The 21,789-nt window shown below is 35.1% G+C and overlaps 1 protein-coding gene across 1 annotated transcript in view; it reads right to left on the reverse strand.

The window, feature by feature from the left end:
* nek7 (NIMA-related kinase 7) overlaps nucleotides 1–21,789 on the reverse strand; it is a 124,021-nt gene that overhangs the window by 51,957 nt on the left and 50,275 nt on the right. The window contains 4 exon segments of the mRNA NM_001003617.1: nucleotides 2,235–2,343; nucleotides 7,057–7,167; nucleotides 13,621–13,683; nucleotides 20,982–21,113. Coding sequence (NP_001003617.1) covers nucleotides 2,235–2,343; nucleotides 7,057–7,167; nucleotides 13,621–13,683; nucleotides 20,982–21,113 — 415 coding nt within the window.

A 21,789-nucleotide genomic window follows, 5' to 3' on the forward strand; every position in this document is an offset into this window, starting at 1 on the left:
CAAATCTAGATATATCCAAAGACTATAGAATACACGAGACATGTCACTCGTATAGTTTAGAATGGGGAAATGTGGAACTGTCAATATGGCGAGTGAAGCCCCGCCTTCTATTAAAAGAGCCAATCATTGATCGATATAGACTGACGACTCTTTGGGGAAGGGGCTCGAAACAGATTTTGTGTGATTCAAATGTTTAGAAATGAAACTAAAGAGGCAGCTGATGCTTATTTTATTGGTGATTCCGAATATGAAATTTAATCCTAAGCTTGGCAAGCAATTTGAGAGTTTGATGTTTCCCCATTTAGCCGTTTCAAAAATGGTTAGGCAAGTTAAATTACTTGCAATAAAGGGACTTTGATGTAACCCAGCAGAGCTGAATAGTAAGATTTCAGTACTGCATAGAAATGACACAGTGTGAGCCCTAAACACCATTGTTACCTCGCTTTTAAGTAAATCCCACAAGTGTAAAATCACAAGTGAAAAACAGGTCAATCAGAATAATGATAATTACTCACTTTTTGTTCATCTAAGCTTGCATTATACTTACTGTGTATGTAGGACTCTTAGGGGCAAATCAACAGAAAAAATGCATGGTGCACTGCAATGCCTGTATTCCTGATAAAAAAAAAAGATGTGCGGTGCGTTTTTTTATGCCACTAGGCAACAACTGATTCAGCTGCATTCTGTGCACAAGTGTTGCTGTTGATATTGTTATATATTTAATATTTGATAATATTGCGATATTTAAGATTTGTGCAGTCATACAGCTCAGGATAACTCATATCAATAACCACTAGGCATAAGCCGCTATAAGATTCTGATGATATAAAACCTTGATTAAAAAAAAATCATGATTTCACAGTATTGTGATTGTTACTGTGATTAACAAAATAAGTTCTTTTTAAATCTCTGGGTAAATTGTAAAAAAAAAAGAACAACCTACTTGCTTATTTTTCGGGGGTGGGGGGGGGTCTGTTTTTATTTTAGATTTAGTGATTTTGTTGAATTGTAATGTTAAGATACTTTTCATACTTTAAAAATTTGTTTTAGTTGTTTTAATCTCTTAAGTCGATTAGTTTTGCATGAGGGAAAATTCTTTCCCATGCAGATGAATCTTTCATTTAGATTTTTCGTTTGATTAAATTAAATAACAGAGGTGTGACTTAAAAAAATGTAACCAATTATAACGAAACCATTTCTGCTCATTTAAGACTAAATGTGTTGTGTTTGACAGAAAACACACCAAGATCGACATGTTTGAGATTATTGTTAATATTATCATTATGATTATTATTATTGTATCTGTTCAAACATGCACCCAAAACCCAGTGTCCACTTTCGCTCTACTTAAAATTGTGTGTACAGAATCCATTTGGGAAACATTGTCGATTTATCACTACGACGCACATCTGACAGTCACGCACCGCTACATATACTGTTTCGAAGACTGTATAGAAGGGGCAACGGTGCCCGTAATGAAGACAAAGGGAATCCCGCCGTATATTTATTTAAAACTTTTTTTGCCTAAATAAAAAAAAAAAAAAACAGAACAGATTCACATTTAAGAGCAAAGGGCGCTACCTGGAGGTAGAGGAAGGATTGGCTCTTTGACGTTAATTGCTGCACTTCAAAGAAAGATTAAAAATACGGGGAAAATACAGGAAAAATACCTTTACAGGAGTATGACTTTATACATAGTTACACAAAAAAAAAGATAGTTGACTTGACGTATAAAGCATTACTCATTGTTTACTTTACTAAGCCTGTATAATGTATAAGAAGGTCATTTAAACAGTGTTGGTCTCTGAAAAGAGTGATGACAACCACAGACTTTCATTAATCATTCCCAGAAAGTTTGTGTGTTCCGCAGAAAAAAGAGAGCATAAATTAGAGTCTATGAAAAATAAATGATGACAAAATGACGAAACAATATTCAAAAAAGTTTAGTTTTTAGACAGTATTTTTTACAAAGACTCTATTTTGTGTTCTATTTATACTTCACCACGTCATTTTTATTTTAATATTTAAATATATCCATTTGATGCAGACACCAAAATGGGATGTCTCATCTTTGACCCTCGCATTTGTGATTCAGCAGAACAGTGAAAGTCTAGATTGTGATATTATGACCAAAAAAAATAAACAACAAGTGATAAACTAGCACAAAAGGGTATGTCATGTCTTTTAAAAGGTGTTTTTCCTGCATGTACATGTCACTAGCGTTGTGTGTGTACCTCTGTGCATGATCCGGCGGGAGTGCATGTGCTCCAGCGCACTACACAGCTGAACAAAGTACTTCCATACTGTCTTCTCAGGAATCAGCCGCCTTTGTTTCTTGAAATGCTGCAGGCAATAAACAAATAAATAAATAAATATGCCATGATGTCGGCACAGACTTTTCATAGATGCATGAAATCTTCGTTAACCCAGCACATCAACCTTCTACTTCTACTCAACCCACAAAAATAGTTGTTTTTAAAGGATTTGAGAAAGTGTTGAAGTGAGAAATTACATTTTATGAGCCATTTTCTCAAGTGGTTCCAAAGCCTTGTGAGTTTTTTAATATTTTGAAATATGTTGGAAAGCGATACCCACTGACATCCATAGTAGGGGGAAAAAACTGAAGTCTTTGCCTACCAGTTTTAAACATTCTTTAAATATCTTCTTTTGTGTTCAAGAATAACAAGTGAAGGGTGAGTAAATGTTGGATATTTTGGTTAAACTATCTTTTTAAGAAATAAAGTGTCCCAGAAGTAAAGACTGGATATTCTGAAAACAACAGAACAGGTTTAAAGCATTGACCATGAACGCAAAGGGCTTTGAGTTTGCCTATAATCTGGTGCAGGCTCTAGATTAAACCCCTCTCAATAAACTTTCCTTGCCTTTTCATTTGAAGCCACTGCAATGGAAAACATCTGATGTTAGTGAGTACAGCAGGAGCCTCGTGGGGAAACAAACATTTGGGGAGACTTTCAAGATTACGGCATACAAGCACTGAGAAACGTCTCCATGCAATTAGATAATGTCAACATAACCCTTATGCTACAGATGCACAATATATATGTTGTATGTATTCATTTTTAGCTGAAAAATGTGGTAAAATCAATATCACTATGAAAATGTATCATATATTTTTTAAATCTTCTAAAATGTTGTTTTTTTTGCCGTTTCTATTTATTTATTGCAGTGTCACATGATCCATGAGATATTATATCCATTTAAAAAAAAAAAAAAAAAAAAAAAAATATATATATATATATATATATATATATATATATATATATATATATTTGATGCTCTAGAAAACTTCTTGGTCAAATATCTTGCTAAATATTTCTGTGAAAAATAGGATGGCGATATTATGTAAAAAATATGTGTTGATAATGAATGCTTTTGAAAATATTTTTGTAATAATGATTAAGAACACAGGTTAAAATGTTTGTGCGTTTGGAAAAACCATGTGTATTCCAATTATACAGACAAACAAGCTATACAGTGATTTTAGTTTAGTGTAAATAACACATTTTCACTGAAACTCATTTCTCTTATAATAACAAATTCTATGCTCATATTAATTTTTCTAGTAAGTTCACAAGCTTGCAAAATTTTGCTATTTCGAATACTCAACATAACTTAAATATACTTTAGTTTAATTTTGCAGAATATTTTTGCCCCATTTTACTGAATTCGAGTTGTTATTGTTCATTTGTTGGTATTTTAGCAATGCTAATTTCTGGATTTTTTTTTATGTACTTAAATATACCACATAAAACCCTGATAATAATACTTGATTTCTAGAATTTCAGAATAATTCTGAAAAAGATTTTTAAAACCAATATTTAAATTGAATCTCAACTTAAACAATTTACATTTAAATTAGGAGCTGTTTTAATGCTTTGAGGCAAATACAGGAACGTTTTACCGCGTTTTTGTTATTTTTGCAGGAGCGTTTTTCAAACTGTTCTTTTCTAAGCGTTTTTTAAACTTTCGAAATCTCTAAACCGGTTTAAAGGAGGATTTTTGTTGTTATTCTCATGTCAAGTCTTTGAAAATGATGACGTCATGTGAACATAGGCCTGTCACAATAATCAAGATAATGACTTATCGTACAACACTTGAACATCTCTTCAATCATTTTTGGTGATGCAATATATATATCTCAAACATAAAAACTAGATCTAGCAACATTTTAGCAGACTGTGCAACATTTCTATCGGTTTCAGTATGGTTAAAAAAATACTATAACATTTACTATAAATTACTTTAGTATATTTTCATGTTTCTTACAACTGAAAACAGATCAGATAGCAGATATCACAGCTTCTGTTACTTTTTACCTTGCACTTTTTTGTTAACCTTTATTATTATTATTATTATTATTATTATTATTTTAGGATATGAGTTTTCACATTGTAATTCTAATGCCTAATTTTTTAATTGTTAAAATGACTATAATTAAATAATCTTAAGAATATAATATTATGTGTACTTGCATTGTGATTATATTATACTATCATTCTGGCATTAAATAATGAGTGGCATGAAATAGACTTAAAATGACAATAATATCGTTTATCTCAATATATTTTAGTGCAATATATCACACAACAAAATTGATTTTGAATTGATTTTGTGCATAGCATGTGTTTAGGGAGATTTTGACTATAGGGAAATGCAAACAAACACACAACAATATTGAAGTACGTAGTAGTGTTGCTCAAAAGTGTCCTGATGCTTTATCAGAAATTTGTGCATTTAATCCACACTATAATTAATTCACATTTTATACATACAGCAAATTATACATAGAGACAAGAGCCAAGCCTCAACCAAAGCCATTTCCCAACTAACAAGGTGACATCGCCAAATACTGGTCTGGAATAATCTTGAAAACACTGTGTTAAGATGAAACTTTTTTTAAAGAGCAAGGGAAAAAAAAAACGTTTTAGTTTTTGGCTACATTAGCTATGTTTCCATCCAAAGATGCTAATTAAATTTATGCGCAAAACAGGAATATCACATAAAAGACTTGCAAAAAAAAAGCAGCATTTCCATCAAAATCTTCACTTCCTAATTAACTGGCAGCAAATATAAAAAGTAAAAACAGAATTTGCTGTGGTAGGACAAGCTAAGCGAATCTTTTCTTTATTTAATAAATGTCTTGCGCCTCAGAAGACGAATCCTGACATACAATAAACACATGGTGATGTTCATCTTAGAAAGACCAAAACAACATTTCAGATGTTTTAAAATGTGCTCAGCCTGCTGGTTTGTCCATTCACACACATTTTCATCATCATGTGATCTCTTATAACAAAATCACATGACTTTAATGCGCATTCTGGAATTTGTTCAGTAATTGAGTTTCCATATTAGTTTATGCGCATCTTTTCTTATCAAACAAACACGTTTATCCTACTCAGGTTTGCGCATATGTTTTTATGCACAGATTCAAAATTTATGCACATCTTGGTGTTTCCATCCATCGTTTAAAAAAAAAAGTGTAATTTTTAGAAAGTTAACAGCTTTTTCAAAGTACTGGGCCTTCTATTAAAACATTTCTATTAACTAAACATCTACATCATGGTTTGTGGGCCAAATAGAACATTTATTCCATTAAATAAACATGAATAACAGATTTCAAGTGTGTTTGGTATGACATTTCACATCAAAGCGCAACATTTGTTTTACAGAAACAGGTGTTTAAACATCATTGACAATTCAAGGCAGTACTTAATAAAGTCAACATCTATTAACTCTCCCAAAACACTAAGTGCGACTCAGCATGAAGTGATCCCTTTTCAAATTCTGCAAAAACTCAAAGCTTTTAGCACGGTGTTGTCTGGACGAGGTCTACGAGTGCATGAGCTTTCTTCAAAGCGCAACCAAATATGACGTTACATGACTAATTAAGACAGAATGAAGCTTGCTTAATCGAAACAGCCTCAGTAATTATGACCTTTTCACATGCAGCCTCAATAACTGAGCAACTAGCAAGTAAACCTACTTGTCGAGGCAGTTAAAAGGGGCCGGGAATTGATTAACGAAACAAAACTGAGGTTATCTCAGCGCAGCGCATTACTCCATTGTGCGAAAGCTCACTCAGCCCGTTTTTTTGAGCCTCATCCCCACCCGTACCTCTTCACAGAAATGATCAGAATGGCGGCGAGCGTACGGTCTCGAGCCCCAGAAAACCTTGGCCCACATCCAAACAAAGCCGGTGGATCTATTCTTCCCCTGCCTTTCTATTTGCATATCAGAGGGCTGTTTGATGTCAATGAGGGAGAGAGCAGCCCCCTCTGTGCCTTTAAAAAGCAAACACGGCACATGCAATATTCTGTAAGTGCATGCAAATGAAGGGGCCATTTGATTTCATTTGAATTCCGAGATGGACAGAGGGAACCAGGGAGGGGGCTGAGATGGAAAAAAAATAATCAAAAAGAATAAAAAGAGAGAGAAAAAAAGTAAAATTTATGCATTCGGAGGTTCTGTTTTACATATGGCTCAATGTTCGGTTGTACGATGGTGGGAGGATTAGCTTTGGTATACACCTATGGCGTGCCATTGTTTAATAAAAAATAAATAAACCTAATTAGCCCTGTGGAGCAGAAGGGCTGAGAAATCCAGCAGCGCACTGGAGCAGACCGAAGTAGCTGACGGTCAGGATATTTGCGCAATATGTCGAAAGCATCGTCATACTAATCCGTCCTGCTCCTCATTTACCGACTGCAAACGCTTTGTTTGTGCTAGGAATGATTTATGCGGGTGGAGATTTGGCAGCGAGGGGTTTTACATGCAGACCATTAAATGTGGAGCATCAGGTTGTAGATGCAAGCTGCAGGGGTTGTCAGGAGGAGAAAAAAAAGCAGGGTGGCAGAACCAATCGAACGTGATTCTGATAAACAATCTGGTATCATTACCAAAAATGTGGTCTTTGTGTAGCTGTTTAGGCTATGCTCGGTCATCTAGTAACCGGGGTTTGTGAGAATACTCCTTGGGAGAGAGAAAAAAAAAAAAAAGAAAGAAAAGTGCTGACAAATGGGCATGTGTCCTTACCCTTATCATTTGTGAGAGGTCCCCAGCGTCTGCGAGTTCCAGTACTATATTTAGCTCATTCTCTTCAATGAATGACGCGTGGTATTTAATTACATTGGGGTGGTTCAATTGCTGTGGAGAAGAGGGACAGAGGGAAAAGGCAGAGTGTCAGTGACTGTTTAAATATTAACAAGACTCTGTGGTTCAGGAAAGCCTGAGAACATGAAGGCAGCAGAAACCAAAGCAGATGCTTGCATGAAGGTAAACATAAGATTATCATCTAGAGATGCTGAGGTAGTGTCTTCGAAAGCCTATTATTTGAATACTAAGTTTGAGTTCAATTTAATTTAAGTTTATTAATTGATTGAACACCGTTTTCATGAGAAATGTACTAAAAACTGCCAATATGTTAATAATGTGCAGGTAATAAGCAAGTAGTTAATAGTAGGAATTTCTACTTTGGTTATACGAGTTTCAAAGACGAATGGAAGTAGTTTGCTAGCATATCGCCACTTTCTAAGATATTCTGTGTGGTCTAAAGCCATAAATACCTTCCTTAAGTGTAGCTGCATGGAATATTATCGGGTTTACTTTATATCTCTATCATAAAACCACACCTCAACATGAATGATTTCATGCATTTGGCACAAACAGTGAAAGTTTCAATGAAAACAAAACAGGTTTAATGGTTTTGAAGGAACCGTTGAGACTCCTCTATTCTGTTTGGATTTGTGAGCATATTAGGCCTACAGTAACAAATTTAGGGGTGAAATTTACCTTGACAACTTAATTTGACAATCAGATTACAGCGATAGCTAAATCTAGCTTTTTCCAATAAAGACAACTAGCAGAAATAATGCAATACATACCAAAACAACAGTTTGAGACAGTAATGCACACTTTGTGACCACTCTTTTAGATTACTGTAATGCATTGTATGTGGGGAGTAGCTGGTCAGCCATTGCCCGCTTGCAAATAATGCAAAATGCTGTGAACTGGTACTCACAAATATGACCAAATTTCCCACGTGTTAGCTTCGCTTCATTGGTGGCCAGTTCATTTTAGAATACAGTTTAAGATTCTTTTATTTGTTTTTACATCTCTAAATGGTCTTCTCCCACTTTATATCTCTGGCTAATACACCCCTATGAGCCAAATCGTTCTTTCAGGTCAGCTGATCAGCTTCTCCTGATTGTGCCTAAATAAAAGTGTAAACTTAGAGGGGATTGTGCTTTCGCAGTGGTAGGTCCTAGATTTTGGAATGATTTTCCGCTGCCCATTAGACAGGCTTCTTCCATATTCTCATTTAAGTCATCTCTAAACTATTTTTTTTTTGTTGTTGGCATTTGACACTAGTGGTGTAACTGATCACAAATCTCACAGTTTAGATCACACACGGTTTTTGAGTCACAGATCGGAACATTTTTCAGATCAGCAAAAAAAGAAGGACACAAATGTCAATTGGTTTCCATTTATATGAAAACATACTGCAAAATACATTGGTTTTAACAAACAGAACATAGAATGTGTAGTTGCAATCAAAATAAAAACAAGAACAATTATTAATACAAAAAAGATCTTTGCTACAGTTGATGATAATGCTAAATATAGAAATCAATTCACACACAAATGTTTCATTATAGGTGGATCATTTTTGAAAACCTATTCAGTGACATAATTTTGATGGTTGTTCGTCGCCCCCCATTGGTTACACAATGCAATTGCAACAACATTTACTAGTGTCAAGTTCCATTAAAGTGATTTTAATCTTTACCATAAACATCAGTGCTTGTATCTGAGTTATAAACTTTTCTCCCAGTAATTCTGTGTTATTTAATTGTTTGTAACTAACTGAAGAGTGTAAAAACTCAACTCTCTGTTTGCGCAGGTTTGAATTGAGATCCCAATAATTTAATGTTTAAATGTGCACCTTTACACTGAATGCATTAATGCAGGCTAAACAAACAGTGACAGAAAACACCTTTAATTAACAATCTAAGAAAGCATTTAGGTTCCACCACAACTTTTTCAGTCATCATTATATTTTACAGAGAAGCCAAAATGCTTTCATACACATGATTTGAATGACAGAGGAGGTGATCTCTTTGCAATTGTTATGAATGTTGTATTAACCTACAAGTTCAAAAAAGTTATTAATCCGCAGGTCACGTGCGTTCAGAACTGTGGGATGTGATCCCTATGGAACACGGATCAACCGTTATCTGTCACACCCCTATTTGACACCTGATTCTAATAACTGGTTAATTTAATTCATATGCCTTTTTAGGTAGCTTAGCAATATTTTATCTTGTACTTTTTGTATTTTGTATACTATTATGCTTTTTTCTTGTATATTTCTGTACAGCTCTTAGGCTCACTTTTGTGTTTGCAAAGTCCTCTACAAATAAACTTTGACTTGACTTAAAGACAACATATGCAGAGAGTTTAAAATCAATGGGGTCAATGGGTTTGTTCACATCCCTCAAGTCTGAGCAATAGTAAAAGTGATGCTTGTCTTGGCAAACGCTACTAATAAACAAAAGAAAACAAATTCACTGAGACTCTGGCTGATGTTAACATTGCAGGCCAGGCAGCAGCAGTGCATGGCAGCACGGCATGATCTCCACCCCCCAGCCCAAGCCTTCAGCTTTTTGTTGTTTCCTGTTGGTTGGTCAATGAGTAGTAGAGTTGGGATCGGTTCATAGCACTGAAGATGACTGGGGGAAAGGGGGGGGGGGGTGAAATAAAAGGAAACAAGTGTATCAATGAGAAGCGAGACAGGCAAAGTCTCTTGCAAACGGGAGGGTGTCGAGCCCCCGCTACGCGCTGTGACACAGCAGAGGGGGTTATTAAAGAAATGTTCATGCCCCGCGCTGATATAGGGGAGGACGTGCGCGCCTCTGTCGCCATCCTGTGACTTTCGTTAGATGTATTTTTGGATCACACAGCTGCAGCGAGTGCAGCCGGCGGTGTCAGCCCCATTCTTGCTTCCCCTTAGCTGGCACATCCAATGTGGCGGACATGAAACGTGGTGCGATGTTGACTTTAATCACGTTAAACGCTGTAATTTCACTCCCGTTTTCCATTGGGAACAATATTAAGCCAACCCTCTGTTTACAACAAGACCGATTAGAGTGACAATTATATTATGCCAACTTGCACTAGTGCAAGTGATTCCGCAATCCTGTGGGTTCCTCGAAATGGTAATATACGTTTCAAATGAACTGCAATATTGATCCACTGCAGGAACCCAACTGAGGAAGGGTTTAGAAGTGGGACACTGCAGATGTGTGTCAGAATCGTTTGTGTGTTCCTTTAAGATGCAAACAGCAAAACATTTCCGCATAACAGAGTAATTTTTGTTTGCATTGGGAAACAGGAGGGGTCTAAAAGTGACAGAAAAACAAATAGACAGATACGTCGGGGAGGGGCGGCTTGCGTCGGTCTGCCTCATTATTTTGATTTGCGACTCTTTCCTATTTTTCCCCAGCTCTGTCCACTGATGTAGAAGGCATGAGTCTGTGTTCCACGCAAAAGCCTTATTAGCGGCTTGAGGTGAGCTGGTTATAACGACTGAATTCATTAGCGATGGAGTAGAAATGATTGCGTAAAGAAGACAAAAAAAGAAGAGGTGAATGAGAGACAGGAAGGGGAGGAGGAACATGGTAGGAAGAGCAGGAACGAGGCCAGTGTTGCAGTAGCCTTTGACCTCAGTGTATTCGCTTGGCAAAGTGTCATTAAGGAGCGTGACGGTGACCTCCATCACCCCACTAGCACAGTGACCTCTTCACCCGACACCTCCGCTTCCTCCCACGGGAATGAAGGTATCTCCGGGAGCCTGAAAGAACCACCTCGCTTCTTTTTACCTCACTTCCACAGTGATTTTAAACCACAGGAGGTTGAGAAGTCATTTTATTCACGGAAATCATTCAAAAATTGAAGGTTTTTTATTATCAGTGCCAATATTTGATTGGTCAAACTAAAGCCCCCCTTCTCTCACACTGCTTTCTGTCAGTTCTCTGCTCAATAAAATGGCATAACTTGTTAAAACAGTTTATAAAAGATCAATGAATGTAACAATGACCTCTGCACACTAACCATACTGTGACCTCTTCCCCTAACACCTCTGCTTCCATTGGTGAGAATGAAGGGAACTCAGGAGGCCTCCTTACTACTTTAACCTCATTTCTGGTCATTTTAAGCACTGAGGGATGGCAGGCCACTTTATTGATATATATATAAAAAAAATTCTTTTAAAGCTTTAAAAAAAAAAAAAAAAAAAAAAAAAAAAAAAAAAAAAGAGCTATGATGTCAGTGCTCTGACATATAGTATGGTTGCTCTTCAGATGATCTTAAGTTCAAGTCCCGACTTGAGGAATTTTCCTGATCCAATCCCTCACTATCTTCCACTTAACTTAATATCCTTACTGAATAAAGAAACCAATAGTCCCCTAAAAAGTTATGGAAGGTGAGGAAAAACTGACGATGCACATATTTATCCTCCACCTCCGCTTTCTCTCTTGGGAATGCAGATGTCTTAGGAGGGCAGAAAGTTCTCTCACATTGTTTTTTTTCTACCTTAATTCCGTTAGTTTGATCACTGAATGCAGGCGAGTCACTGTGAGTGTGTTGATTTCTACAAATTAGATTCCACAATTCAGATTAATTTCACAATTCTGTTTGACCAAATGGCTTTTGGCTTCCATGTAAAATATAGGGATGACGGAAAAAGACATAACCAGAGTTTGAGTTCTGGCACTGGCTTATTTTCCATTTCCTTTCCCACGCTTTGCTTCCTGTCAATTAACTATATTGTTTTTATTTAATAAACAGGCAAACAGTTTCTAATCAGATTTTTGATAGTTCTCTTATTATTTTTAGCATGTAAACACACTTAACATTATTGCTAGATGCAGGTAACCACTGTACAGTTTTTTTCCAACAAAAGTCATTGAAAAGAGATCATTTTCTGTCAAAACCAATAGCTAAGTATGATTTATAGTTTCACTTTGAGTGATCGGCATTCCCCATGATGCATAACTTTCATGTACTCGATATAGCCAGAGTTGTTGTTTTTTTTCCCCCCATTCGGTCTGTATTGCTCTTAACACTTCCAAAAGTAGTGGGCAGAGGGGTTTCTATGCTCCACTGTAGGACTGGGTGATTTGATTAATTGAAAATTTTAACCCTTCTACGATTAATAAACGATTATTTTATTTAATTTAATTTATTTCATTTGTTGTGCCAGACAACATGTTCCTTAACGTTCAATTATCACGTGGCATCTACGACAAGCATTATTGCCCAAAGCAGTGACAAGTGTTGCTATAACAATATTTATCACAATTTTTTTTTTTAATTTAATCTTGTTTTAATCTCAATAAACACTGATAGCACAGTTGCAGAGCAAATAACCAGAGTTTGGGAGCTTTCCACATCCCACTCCCAACTTTGCCATATCAACTATCGATATTGTCCAGATCATACAATTTTTATCATTTTTTGACCAATTAATGCTATTCTTGCATGCAGGCAAAGACAAGCCTTTTAAAAGAATTAGCTTTAGTCAGTTTTAAGCATGTCGTTGAACCTCCACATCATATAAGCCTCATCGCAATAATTCAAGCGGCCGAATTTCATAGACTTGCATCAAAAAAATTACTTCAGGTCACTTTGTTGCACAAGATCTCAGCTAATGTGAACAACCCTGTTGTCTGAATATTAGGGTATATACAAAAGAGCAAGAATATAAAAAAGCAGCAGGGCGAAAAAAGGCAGCAATTATCTTGTCTCAAAGAAGATGCCTAGAGACGGAGATGGAACGCGAACAGGCTTGGCAATGGACGGCAATTGTAGCTGAAGCAATTAACATGACAACACAGAAAGAAGGGTGTGTGTGTGTATGTGTGTGTTAAGGCAAGGCGTATCCGACAACAGATACAAAGACACAACAGAGCAGAGAAAAGCCAGACACCTCAGATCAGCTAGACATCAGCTCTTATTGGAGTTGTCATTAACTTTCGTTAGAGCTCGTGCTCCTGTGAGCCGCAGCCAGTTGTAGGTGGTTTGATGAACGGCAAATGATTTATTAAAAAATATAAAACTGTTAAGAAACATCAAAAGATTCTACAGAGAATGAGCACGGTTTCCTCTAGGTTGCAGTGTTACCTTCATCCTCAACATAATGATTATTAAATAAAGACCTAAAATAATTCATTTCACAATAGAAATCAATGTAAATTTAGTAAACTATATTAAAAATAGAGATGTTATAGTAAAGAAAATATAGTGTATTACAATAAAAGCAGCAAAGAAAGATCAAAACTGCAGAAAAGAGGAAGAAAATGCAATCTTGGCCAGGAGGAACAACACAAAAAGGACTGTTTTGCACTTGCCTAACAGAAAGAGAGAGAGAGAAAGAGCTGAAGGTCTAATCCAGATCAATTGTTTTCTGCCTCTAAATCTCTCTCTCTCTCTTTTTCTCCCTCTCTGTATGTTTCACTGGTATCGGGTCTCGGCAGAGGCACCTTTAGAGATCCTAATAGCGGCACATGGTGTCGGCCTCTCTTTTCTCTGGTTTCTTACCTTCAGGAGATCTATTTCTTTGATGCAATCTTGCCGAGCTTTGGCATCCATCAAGTCGAATATCTATCAAAAGATCAAAAGGGAGAGAGAAAGAGGAAGGAGAAAGAGAGTTATGGCATCAAGAAGGAAGAAGAAATAAAACACAAGTAAAACATGGTGCTGGGTGGAGGGCGGTAGGGTAGACTGAAAACCCAGAACCCCCAAACTCCTGCCCCACCGCATCTATACCCATCCTGCCTCAAGAGTTCCCATATTCACCTGTGCTTAAGGGTGAGAGATAAAGGCAGACAAGTCAGGGTTCATTTTTAGTTCATCCAATGTTTACTGGATGTTTTGTATGTCGATTGCAGGAATGCTTAATGGATGCTAAACCATGTAATTGTGCTAGTGATCAATTTATATTTTAGTTCATTTATTTGTATTCATAATCATATTTATTTTATAATTTTTTATTTATTTTGTATTTCTGATTATTTAACATTTAAACTTATAATTTACTACTAAAGTAAATTAATTTATTAGCAGTGATTACTATATTTCCTACTAAATTTTATAGATTTTTTTGTTTGTTTATTTTTTAAATGTTTATTCACTATATGGAAATTTGTATTAGTATTGACCCCCCGTATTTATTTATTGATTTACTTATCTATTTGGATAAAACTTGTATCTATTTGCATCTATCATAATTACTTGTATATATTAAAAATAGATAAACTTGTCAGCGCCAGTGGTGTAGTGGTTAGTGCATCGACACATGCACTCAGGTGCTCATGGCGACCTGACATTGATTCCCGCCTTGTGGCCCTATGCCGATCCTTCCTCTCTCTCTGCTCCCCATGCTTTCCTGTCAATGCTCTCTACTGTCCTTCAAAATAAATAATAAAAAGAAAATAGATAAACTAAAATATTTATTTACCCCTTAATATAACACCACCGTAAAGTTATTTCTTTTATTGTGTCAGCAAATGGAATTGTAAAAAAATGTACTCCGCCATTCACTGCGCTATGAGTTCACCCAACTACGACAACTTTCACTACTAAGAAAAATGGATTTGTGAAAAGGCTCCATATCTATTTCTCTGCTTCTTTGAATTTATTTATATAGAACTTCTGAAATTGTGTACAGTATTTAAGGCGGTTATGTTGGAAGTAACTAAAATAGATACCTAAAAATGACTCCTTAATTTACGTCTTTTAGGAGACAAGTAATTTAATTACAGTAACACATTTCTTTCTAATTACACCCAACACTGGTCATAATGCCATTCAATATGCCAATAATTAAATGACAGTAACACTCTTAACAAAATATATCCCAGAATTAGGCATGGGACGATAACCGTCTTCAATGTATACAGCGGTTTGTAAAAGTCAAGGCTTTCAAACATTTTCTGCAATACCATTCCTAAGGTATGTGTATGATTTTTTAAACCTTTTTTTTTTTTTTTTAGGACAACAGTATCTCCGGCAGAAAAGATATCCAAAAGATGCCGTTTTAAATTGTACAAAGAAAATTTTTTTGAAATAAATGAAGACCACAGAAGTCAATAATTCATTTGAATGATTTAGCCTGACTTGTTTACTGTAACAACACATTTCAAATGTTTCTTAAAATAAAATATATTGTGTTCAAATGGGAAAACCATTTTTACCCAGAAATTTAAAATAGAACATATTTTAGAGCAGTAATTACTATACCGCGAAACCATGAAACCGTGATATTTTTATCCAAGGTTATCATATCGTCAGAATCTTATACCGGCCCATGCCTACACAAACTGTCACTTGTTGTGTTCTTTTAGTAAACGAATATCAACAATAATTCAAGCTTTAGAGCTGCAGAAAAGCTTAGTGCAGGTCACTATCAACTTCGATTCCTACCAGTTTTTTGGCGCAAAGTTCAAAGCTGTCAGTGTGAAATGTCCAGTTTGCCTAAGATTTCCATCTTTTGTGATTTGGATATTTTTTATTTATGCAATATTTCCTGATGCAAATGTTGTGCAACCCTGATTGCATGACTGAGGAAAGCATTGCTTGCTTCACGACTAGTTTTCACTCTTCGGTTTGAAAGTTTTGGGTTGATTTTTAGGCCTTGAGATGTTCAGAATATTTTTGTTGGCTGTTTGCACTTTGTGCTTTATCATAATCGGGACAGACATGATCAAACCAGTGTTTTTACAAGATGCATCTAACATAGCATAGGATTACAAGCTTTTGATGTTGTAAAACAAGATTGTTTGTGCTGGTTTTGAAAAATCAGAGACAGTCAGATGGGTGTGGTGGTTTTTGTCTTTTTAATGTTTAATTTTTTTATTTGATGATATTTATATTACTATAATTTGGCATTAATTGAATGAATGTTTAACCATTTTAATCTAATACAAATAAGTTAATATAAAAATTGATATGCTTGAATAATCATTACCACTTATTAAATATCAACATTAATAATTAAATTAAGAGAATTAGATGCTTAATTTATTATTTAATTACCGTTAAACTAATAAAGCCATTAGTAACATAGACGCTACATTAGAAACACCTTGCAGTAATTCGTTTTTTGAAATTTGATGCAAAGAAGGTAAATACATACGTGAATACATACAAGCGTCCATATGTCTAAAAAAAAAAAAAAAAAAAAAAAAAAGTACAAATTTTCAAGGATTTAAGATTATGATGATCTTGTGAAAAGGGTCCATTTTGCAGAATAATTTCATACTACTATTATCTACTATTTTAATTTTATTTAACAACTTTTTTTTAACATTTATGAAGACAATTTCTTAAGACACTTAAACTGATTGACAACAATTATTTTCCAACAATAAACAGTTAAAGTCAGAATTGTTAGCCCCACTTTGAATTTATTTATTTATTTTTCAAAATTTCTTAAATGATGTTTAACAGAGCAAGGAAACTTTCTCAGTATGTCTGATAATATTTTTTCCTCTGGAGATAGTCTCATTTGTTTTGTTTCAGCTTAAATAAAAGCAGTTTTTAATTTTTTTAAAACTAATTTAAGGTCAAAATTATTAGCCCCTTTAAGCTATATCTTTTTTTTTTTTTTTTTGATAGTCTACAGAACTTTAAACAATAACTTGCCTAATTACCCTATCCTGCCTAGTTAAGCCAGTTAAGCCTTTAAATGTTAGTTTAAGCTGTTTAGAAGTGTCTTGAAAAATATCTGGTCAAATATTATTTACTGTCATCATGGCAAAGATTAAATAAATCAGTTATTAGAAATAAGTTAATCAAAACTGTTATGTTCAGTAATGTGAAAAATGAAAAATTCTTCTCTCCGTTAAACAGAAATTGGGGGAAAAATAAAAAAGAGAGCTAATAATTCGGGGCAGTAGGTAGTGCTGTCGTCTCACAGCAAGAAGGTTCTGGGTCAAACCTCGGCTCAGTTGGTGTTTCTGTGTGGAGTTTGCATGTTCTCCCTGCCTTCGCGTGGGTTTCCTCCGGGTGCTCCGTTTTCCCCCACAGTCCAAAGACATGCTGTACAGGTGAATTGGGTAGGCTAAATTGTCCGTGGTGTATGAGTGTGTGTGTGGATGTTTCCCAGAGATGGGTTGCGGCTGGAAGGGCATCCGCTGCATAAAAACTTGCTGGATAAGTTGGCGGTTCATTCCGCTGTGGCGACCCCAGATTAATAAAGGGACTAAGCCGACAAGAAAATAAATGAATGAATAATAAAGGGGGCTAATAAATCTGACTTTAACTGTAGCAATATATAATATAGATTCAGTGTAGCAGAGAAAATGTAAATTCATATTTTGTAATATTCAGATATTTTGTATATCAACAATTACATAAGCCTAAGAAAAAAATGAAAAAGAAATTTAGTTATGCCAATATATACTAGGTTTGTATGTTTGCAAAATGCATTTTATGCAAAACATATGCAAAATGTTTTGTTTGATACACATTTACATTCATTTTTTTAACAAATCTAAAAGGTCATGTTTGACTCAAATTTATAGAATTAAGAGTTTACTTTTTATTATACATATACTGAGATTTATATGGATTATTATTTAGTCAAGAACCTAAATTACTTATTGAGTGACTAAGTTACTTTTCAGATGAAGTAATTCAGGTATAACTGTAATGATGTTTTAGTAATTAATTACTGTTTGAAGTAACTTAATGCACACTTATGGCAATATTAATTGTGGGACATATTTATAGAAACACTGGAGGCAAAAAATATTTTTTCATACATTTCTCAATTGTGAGACAGGAAATTTTGTATTTTCATAAATTAACAAAAAGTATAATTTAGTCTAATGAAAAACACAAAATACACTTTTCAGCGTTTCCTTTATAACATGCATTTAAAAAGGCTTTTCTCAAAAGTTCTTCATTCTATTGCAACGACTCATAATTCTGAACTTTTAACAGCTTTTACACACAAAATTTAACAGTTTAAAGTCAGATTAATACTTCCGCGTCAAGCGCATGTGTAAGCACTGGTGCAGTTTTTGCATAGCCCTCTCCACGGCCCTCTCAGAAAATGTAAGTGCACGTCGCAATGAGGTGTAGTGCAAACTCTATGATTGACCTGCTTGGTAGCTGTGACAAGTGTGGGTGGGACAGAGAGTCACACAAACTCATTGGAGCGAGTATTTACAAGTGTTGAGTCCTGTAAAGTACCTAGATGACCTTATGATTAAAGTTGTTGTATGTCCGCCGGTTCCCTCTTCTAAATGAGCCAGTTTTAGTTACTTTACATTAAGGTAGCATTCAGGAAAAAAACAAAACACCCAGGAAGACAACACGAACAGCACGCTAACAAGTATAAACACATGACTAGGTGCAAGGCAGAAGTCGTTGTTCACGCCGATCACTCAACGCAGAAGTATAAATCTGCCTTTACACTGTATCTGTATTGAGGAGGTTTTTACTAAAAGATATTCATTGATTCATTCATTTTCTTTTCGGCTTAGTCCCTTGTTTAATCAGGGGTCGCCACAGCATAGTAACCGCCAACTTATCCAGCACATGTATAACACAGCAGATGTCCTTCCAGCTGCAACCCATCTCTGGGAAACATCCATACACACTCATTCACACTCACACACTATGGACAATTTAGCGTACCAAATTTACCTGTAGCGCATGTCTTTGGACTGTAGGGAGAACATGCAGACTCCACACAGAAACGCCAACTGACCCAGCCGAGGCTCAAACCAGCGACCTTCTTGCTGTGAGGTGACAGCACTACCTACTGCACTACTGCGTCGCCTACCAAAGAATATTTCATACATAATTTTCCCGATTATATACAATATTTTATTCAACAAAAAGTAGTGAGAATTGACCTTCTGCACTATTTTTTATTTATCTTTGTTTGCAGTATTTTATGAATTAAAGAGTGACAAAAAATGGTTCTTTTATTTTAATCCCTCTTTAAAACTATGACTCTAATATGTCAAAAGTATTTGACTTCATCCAATGTTATTTTTAGTATAGAAATGTATCCAAATTAGCACATATTTAAAGGAATAATGCATCATTTGCATACAATTTTATTATATTTTTTTGCAATTTTTAATAATTAATCAGTGGAAGTATGGTAATAACTATCAATTTTATTTAGCCCATTCACCTGCAGTGTCTTGCCTCAAGAGTACTGCTAACAGCCATTTTTTAATAGCATATATGAAATACTAAGTCTTTCTGGGCTCATCATTAGTGTTAATAAAGTCAGTGGTAGTGCTAGAGACGACCACTGTGGCGGAGGTATGCGTGTGTGTATGTGTGCGCTAGGAGAGAATAAGAGACAGTAAGAGGGCACCAATCTTCTAATCTAAAGCTTGCCAATTATTTCTTCCAGCACGTCTGCTTTGCGCTTTGCACATCCGGAGGAAGCTGTTGAGCTTTTTTTGTGTGAGCTAGATGTGTGTGTGTGTGTGTGTGTGTGTGTGTGTGTGTGTGTGTGTGTGTGTGTGTGTGTGTGTGTGTGTGTGTGTGTGTGTGTGTGTGTGTGTGTGTGTGTGTATATTTATGGCAGGAAAAAAAAAAGATTCAATTGTGATTATCAGCATAAGAGCCAATGAGATGCCTGTTTCTGTACAAACAAAATTTGCATGAATGTACTGAGGCCCGTTTTAACGCAAAACTCATTTTGGTGCTGTCCAATCAAGTCAACAAAAATAATGTTTTATCTCACGATACTTAGATTTTTGATATGCAAATTAATGACTCATTGTCCCCAAAAATGCTGATGTGTTTAGCCAACGATGTTGGATTGAAGTTGCTTAATTTGGAATTGCAAACTGTAGATGCGTTTAGAGATTGTGCATTTGCTCCAGTTGTGTTCCCCCAGAACTAAATTTATTAGTAAACATGTACTGTTATAATAGATTGCTAAATTCATTTTCATGCTTAATTATTTACTAAGACTAAATTACATAATCAAGAAGATACAGCATATACATTTGCAAAAATGATCACAACACAACTGAATAATTACATATTTATTAATTGAATAAAACTTCATTCAAACATATAATATTTCTGAAAATGTCTAAAGGCACTTTATGTAAAAAAAAAAAAAAATCAGTTAGAAATAAAATATTTTTTCCACTAAAAATACAGTATATACTCAACTACAAAGCAATTAAATATAAAAATAAAGCCTTTATTCATTTATTGTATCATTATTTTAAATTTACATCTTTTAAGCATTTTAGTATTTAAACATACGGTCAATAGTTTCTAATTAGTTATTTTAATGAATCAGTTCAACTAAGTAAAAATGGGAAATGCTTTATAAACTAGCTGAAATAAAATGCTTCCTTTATATTTTATTTTAAACTGTTTAATTTATTGCTAATTATATTGCTATAATTGCAATTCAGAATACACTAGTTGAATAAATTGTTTAATATAAAGTAATAATAATGGTACTTCAGGATTTCTAAACCTTAAATGTGAATATCAAATTTTAGAAACACTGTTAAGATCAACAATTGTATCGGTTTGGGCAGTCTTTAAATAATAGACCATGAACTAACATCAACAGTTTCTTACTAACATCAAAGGTTACCAAATGATGTAAAACAAATGGCTCATTTTAATGTTGGTTAAGTATCATAAAATTTAAATATAATATAAATAATTCAAATTTTAGTTAGTTATGATAACCTGTAAAGGCAGACCAAGAATTCCCTGAAACAAAAATATCTTCTTTCCGAGTGAACAAATGGGGGCTCGACCGGGATCATTATAAGACAAGCAATATAGTTTTTTAATGTGTATGCCAATTTTGAGACATTTAGGCTTTTATTAGTAAAAAATAATTGTTTTAAAGTGTAGTCTTGCTGAATGACATTATGGGATGAATTTCTTACCTGTATTTTCTTCAAAGCAACTATAGTGTGGTCTAGAACGTACGTAGCTCGATAAACTTCGCTGAACTGTCCTCTTCCAATCTTCTTCTCAATGGCAAAGTTGGCTAAACTGTTATAGCCCATATCAATTTTCTGAAAACAAACAACAAAACAAAGCAAAATGCACATCAGACAGCTTTCATTTGCGCTTTTTCATTCAACGTGAACCTAAAATGAAAAAAACAAAACAAAACAAAAAAAAACACGTCTCCTCAAATCGGCCACTGCAAGCCAAACTTGTTATTGTTTTTCAGTGTATGCCAAGAGAAGGATGCAAACTCTTGAGGGCATCCTCGATAGGTGTCACTGGGGTGATATGTCAGGGCGAAAGAGTGTGGGAACGAATCAACATTAACCCTCCATGTTGAACAAAGCAAAGCGCAATATGAATCTTTGCTGTAGACTGTCTAGATGAATCAGGCGAGTGGTGACATCCCTATTTCTGAAGTGACTTATGCTGGACCAGTTAGTGACAAACCGCCCCAAGTGCTTTTCCAAGGAATTCGTGTGGTGTCTTGACACTTGCGCTCTAAAATTACATTTCCAAACAAAACCCAGAATTAGCCCCTCGGAGATGGTGTGAGCAAATAAATAAATTAATTAACACTATGACCTTTAGAGGCTTTTCCACTGCAAACTTTAATCCCACAAACGCTCTAGAAACTAGAGGTGACAGATTGAGGAGCGCAATGTCGTGCCGTGTTGAACTACCCTAAGATGCCCATAAGACGGCCTTGAGGGCGAATAATATTGTGAAGACAGGAAAGAG

Source organism: Danio rerio, chromosome 22, assembly GCF_049306965.1.
Source record: "Danio rerio strain Tuebingen ecotype United States chromosome 22, GRCz12tu, whole genome shotgun sequence".
Taxonomy (NCBI): Eukaryota; Metazoa; Chordata; class Actinopteri; order Cypriniformes; family Danionidae; genus Danio; species Danio rerio.